This window comes from Myotis brandtii, unplaced genomic scaffold (assembly GCF_000412655.1).
Source record: "Myotis brandtii unplaced genomic scaffold, ASM41265v1 scaffold289, whole genome shotgun sequence".
NCBI lineage: Eukaryota > Metazoa > Chordata > Mammalia > Chiroptera > Vespertilionidae > Myotis > Myotis brandtii.
This window is the reverse complement of record NW_005361048.1, coordinates 853,599-858,924: the sequence shown is the minus strand read 5'-3', so window position 1 is coordinate 858,924 and position 5,326 is coordinate 853,599. Positions and strand designations below refer to the sequence as shown.

General features: G+C 44.1%; 1 protein-coding gene across 1 annotated transcript in view; it reads left to right on the top strand.

Annotated features, from left to right (window-relative positions):
- The first annotated feature begins 385 nt into the window (after nt 1-385).
- The window catches only part of ASXL3 (additional sex combs like transcriptional regulator 3), a 94,336-nt gene continuing 89,395 nt past the window's right edge, over nt 386-5,326 (top strand). Inside the window, 1 exon segment of the mRNA XM_014542002.1 lies at nt 386-428. Within this exon segment, the coding sequence (XP_014397488.1) occupies nt 386-428 (43 nt within the window).

Genomic DNA, 5,326 nt, shown 5'->3' with positions numbered 1-5,326 from the left:
CAAATGAGGCTGAGGGTGAATGGGCAGGAGAACACGTGGTCCCTTCTGGAAACCAAGTGAAGAAAGGGTTTGTGGGGAGGCACTGACTCAACTGTAGCAAATGTTTTTGATATGTCGACGTATAATGAAGGCTTAGAAATAGCTGTCGGGTCTAGCTTTGCGAGGCTATTGTCGAACTTGACAAGGACAGTTTTTGTTGACCGGTGAGACCACAAGCCTGAATGGAGTGGGCTCAAGAGAATGGGAGAACAGAAACTGGTGACCCCAAGTGTGGACAACTCTTTCAGGGATTTTTGAGGTAAAGGGAAGGAGTGAAATGGGAAAGTGGAGCCAAGAGAAACTTTTTTTTAATAGGAGAGGTAAATATTAAAATAATTGTATACCGATGGGAAAATCCAGTCGAGGAGGAGAATTTGATAACAAGGAGGGTATCCTATTGCCATGTGCTTGATGATATGATGAGCGGGAATAGAGTCTTTTAGATATGTTTTTATTGATTTTAGAGAGAGAGGAAGGGAGAGGGTTAGAGAGATAGAAACGTTTATCAGCTGCCTCCTGCACACTCCTACCGAGGATGGAGCCTGCAACCCTGGCACGTGCCCTGACCAGGAATCATAGGGGACGTTTTGGTTCATGGGTCAGTGCTCACCCATGGAGCCACACCGGCAGGAAGGAAATGGGACCTTTTAAACAGAGGAGGAGCTAGGCCTTATTTAGGTCTATGGAGAGGTTTTCTAAGGAAGCCGTCGGAAATGTCAGGGTGTTTGGCTAGAAATAAAGGTAAGTGAGTACATGTGGGAGAAGACTTGTAGAAGTTTGCTGCTTTTGCTCAGTGAAATAGGAAACATACTCATCAGTTGAGGGTGAGGATAGGGAAGACAGTTTTGTAGAGATTTCAGGAGAAGATATGAAATGTTTGTCTAGAGTCTGACACCATTATGGATACTCCTAAAGTTGCTAATCCTGAATTGAATGAGACCAGTCAGCATGGCTGTGCATTGTTCTCAGTCATGTTCATGACCGATCACTGAACAAGTCCAGAGTAGGCGCAGAGTTGGATTTGACTAGAGTTGGGATTTTGCCAGGCGTCAATGATTAAAAGAGTGAGGGGCGAGGGAGGTGAGGGTGCATGAAATAGAGTAGTTAAGATCAGTCTCCGTGGAATTGAAGCTGGTTGAGGGGGTGGGTGAAGACCCTGTGTGGGAGGGATGGTGTGAAAGGGGGAGGCATCTTTGGGGGGAAGGGTTCTGTGATTTGTTGTTACAGAGAAAATAGGTTAAAAGAATGGGTGATGTGAGAGTGGAGTGTATTCAGGTTTATCCAGTTGAGTTTGGGGTAACGTTGTGGAATACATGTCTGAAGTGAGAGGAAAGGTGGAGGCTGGGTGTCAGGCTGTCCTGAGGGGGGGTCAGGCAGTGTGTGCACTTGCTTTTCAGAGTGGCCTGGGTGAGGGGGCATCCGTAGCTGAAAGTCAGTAGCCCGCCATGGCCCCACCTTAGTGTCCTGGAACAGGGTCTAGTGCAGTGGTTCCAAAACTTATTTGGTCTACCGCCCCCTTTCCAGAAAAAATATTACTCAGCGCCCCCTGGAAATTAATTTTTTTAAAATTTTAATAGCAATTAAACAGAAAGATATATGTATTAATGTTTCTACCTTTTTCGTAAAATATAGTAAAGGCTGCCTCCTGCACACTCCCCACTGGGGATCGAACCTGCAACCCGGGCATGTACCCTTGACCAGAATCGAACCTGGGACCCTTTATTCCGCAGGTCGACGCTCTATCCATTAAGCCAGTGGTTCCCAAACTTATTTGGCCTACCGCCCCTTTCCAGAAAAAATATTACTCAGCGCCCCCTGGAAATTAATTTTTTTTTAATTTTAATAGCAATTAAACAGAAAGATATATGTATTAATGTTTCTACCTTTTTCGTAAAATATAGTAAAGAAAGGTGTAAATTAGAAACATTGAAGTTTGAAATTATGAAACTATTTATTTGAACTCAGAATAGAAAGGTAATACAAAAAAGTTAAAACAAATGCACCTGTGGCCATCACCGCCCCTCTGGATCGCTGCAACGCCCACCAGGGGGCGGTAGCGCCCACTTTGGGAATCACTGGTCTAGTGGGAGGAAACATCGCTTTCTCTTTTTTGCATGAAGATGTTGTAAAGCAGGAGTGGGGAACCTTTTTTCTACCAAGGGCCATTTGGATATTTATAACATCATTCACAGGCCACACAAATGTATCAGCATAGACATTAGCCTGTTCTATATGGTCAAACATTTACTTAACTCGTCATAATGCCTTGGCAGGGCCAGACCAAATGATTTCTTGGCCTTATGTGGCCCGTGGGCCGGGCGTTCCCCACTCCTATTGCAAACGGTGGTCCTGCCGTACAATATTACAGGATCATCTGTGTGCCTGTTGAAACAGACGATTGTGGTAGAACTAGCATTGAAAGAGTATGACATTTAGGAGCTAAAATCTTCATAAAGTGAAGGGGAGTCATTCAGGAGTTCGTTGGTGCTAAGTACAATGAGGAGGAGTAATTGGCACCATAGTCTGAGGACATGAGATACAATGCTAGAGGCATCGAAGGAGCAGGAAGCGGAATGGATGCCGCCTGCTCCATTTCTAATCCAGGGGTACAAGCCGTTTGGCTGAGAGAGGGGCTGCTGCCTGAGAGGGTGGGTGGAAGAGGAAGAAGTGTTCGTAGGAGCGAGCCAGGTTCTGTAGATTAAGATGCAAAGGGAGTGTGCAAAGAGAAGAAGGGGATTCTAGGTTTTTGCTAATGACTAATCCTGAATTTCAGAGGAAAGAGCGGGAGGATGTTAGTGGCTGGGATGGGGTCGGGGAAAGGGTGAGAGCACTCAGCCAATAATTAAACCAAAGCGTGATAAGCAAACTCCCCTAATTGGAAATGTGAATAGGTCCTCAGCCAAAGAACACATCCCTACACATCTCCAGCTAATGTGACCCAAACTAGAATGTTCTGGCCCCTCCTTGGAAATGGCATTAGGGAAATTGCTGTGGGGAATCATTGGAAGAACAGTCAATAGCTTATTTCCTTGAGTATTCCTTGATTTGCCCACTTTGCATCTTATTGCAAACCACCACTGCTTCTCGTAGGACAAGTATATTGTTCATCCCTGCAAATATAATATACTTATATGTATAGTCCATTAACCTAGCCTTAGGATTCGTTTTCAAAACCTAGACACTGAAAATATATTGAGTGCTCATAGTGCCCAGCCTTTGTAAGCTCCGTGCATGTACGTTGTTGAATCCTCACAGCAGTCCTGTGAGATAGTCACTCCTAGGCTCTGTTATGTTATTTTTTTAGTAGTGAGCAAACAAACTTAGAGCTAAGTTCAGTGTCTTGTCCAAGTGGCAAGCCCGGGTAGACGTGTGGAACCCCGAGAGCCTGCTGGAACCCCAGGGGTCACTGTGGGCCAGGAGCCATGGATGCAGTTTGCCTTCACAACATTTGTCCAGATCTGCTCCGCTTATAAACTTGAGAACTCAACAAAGAGGAGCCCTTGGCTCATCCAGATGAAGAGGAGGGATGCCACGTGAGTTCTTACAAATCCAGAATAAATTCCCGGAAACTGAACTGGTGTAGGTGATTTTCTTGCTTATTCTGTGTCGAATACATATTTGAACCAGAAGTGAGAATGGATAGAATACCCATACTCCTCACAGCTGTACAAATACACTTTGAAAATATAATCAGAGGGAGAAGGTGGGGCCTGTGGGGGGATGTGTGGACATGGGAGGAAGGGCAGGGCAAGAGGGGGCGGAGGGGGAGAGAAGGCTGCCAGCATCTGTTTCTTTCTTTTTATTTTTATCTCATCCCCCTCCTCCCTTTTCATCTCTCCTCTGGAATGAAATATTGGGAGGTATTGAGGTGAATACTAATCACTATCAATCTGTAATATACCCTTGTGGCACTCCGAAAAATAAACCTCTGCTACCATAAGAGTTATTTCAGATTAACAAAGATTAATTGACTTTGGCTGCACCCTTAATTAAAGAGGGTCGGCAGAGAAGCATTTGAAAAGAAAGCACTTGACGAAAACTGGGGAGGAAAAAAAAAATCTTAGCGGCTTAATTCCAGTCAGTAGCACTGGAGCCCTTGAGGAGAATGAAGATAAAAATAGTCGTGCCTTGGCCCTCTTCTCGCAATCAGCTGCTGGATTTTAAGTGGGAGTCGCTTTGCCAAGATATTGTGTTTTATAGTTCTGTTTAAAATTTTTACAGTGTGGGAAAAGGGGTATATTATTGATTATAGAATTTACAAGACACAGAACTATAGTGATGTGTTATGTTTCTTTGACTCCTAAACAGTTTCTCAAGTTAATAAGAATGAGGCTTACAGACTCGAGAAAGTAAACTCTCTACATTTTACAAGCTTAGCTCTAGAGATCGAAGAGTGATTTAGGTGAATCACTTGATATATCTTTGTTGACAACCCATGACCATTTATGCCAATATAAGTATAGATCTGTGTCACCCAAAGAAAATATTTTGAATTTTATGGGCTATTTTAGTCAGAGATTTATGGGTGTGTGTGTATGTGTGTGTGTCTGAGTTGTTTTCTGAGCATAATACATTGGTGCATCATAAGTTTGCTCACACACATTAAATTGACTTACAGCACGTTGCTGGCTGTGTAACCTGTTTATATTTCATATAAAATGATACCATCAGTAGAGAGTCTTCACCTTCTCTTTATAAATTATTATTAGCAGGAAAATGAGCTTCTCCTCTTGTGGCCCTCATCTATTTCATGTTTAAACTCAAAAGCAACCATTCCGTTTAATTTTTTTTTTTAATGAGGAAATTGGAGATTGTACCATTTTCATCCACAGAGATCAAATGGGCTCCTGTATGTTATTAACCCCCATGGCTTTCAGGGAGGAAGCACAGTCCGGCGGGGGAATTAGTATTTTAAGCCTCTATTTAGGGGGGAAATTATAGAGAACATACATCCTCCGTTTCAGCCCTCAGGCCCCAGGGTGAGTAACGACTCCCGCAGTTGAAGAATTTTCTCTGGTCCTTTTTTCATGATTCTTCGGGGCCCGTTCTGTACGGGGGTTTCTGGTTGTGTGGTTCTTGGCAGAGACGTGTTCACTGAAGGGAACCTTACTCGGCCCGCTCTTTGTTTTCGCTGCCTCCGAGGCCACACTTTGAGGGGTAGCTTTTCAAAAGGGAAAAGCGCTTTAAGAGGGTCCGGGGCGTGTGCAGGGGCTCTCTGTGGAGACATCAATTGCACACAGATGAGGCGCTTCCTGGAGGAAGTGCCATGTGGACTAATGAGGCTCAG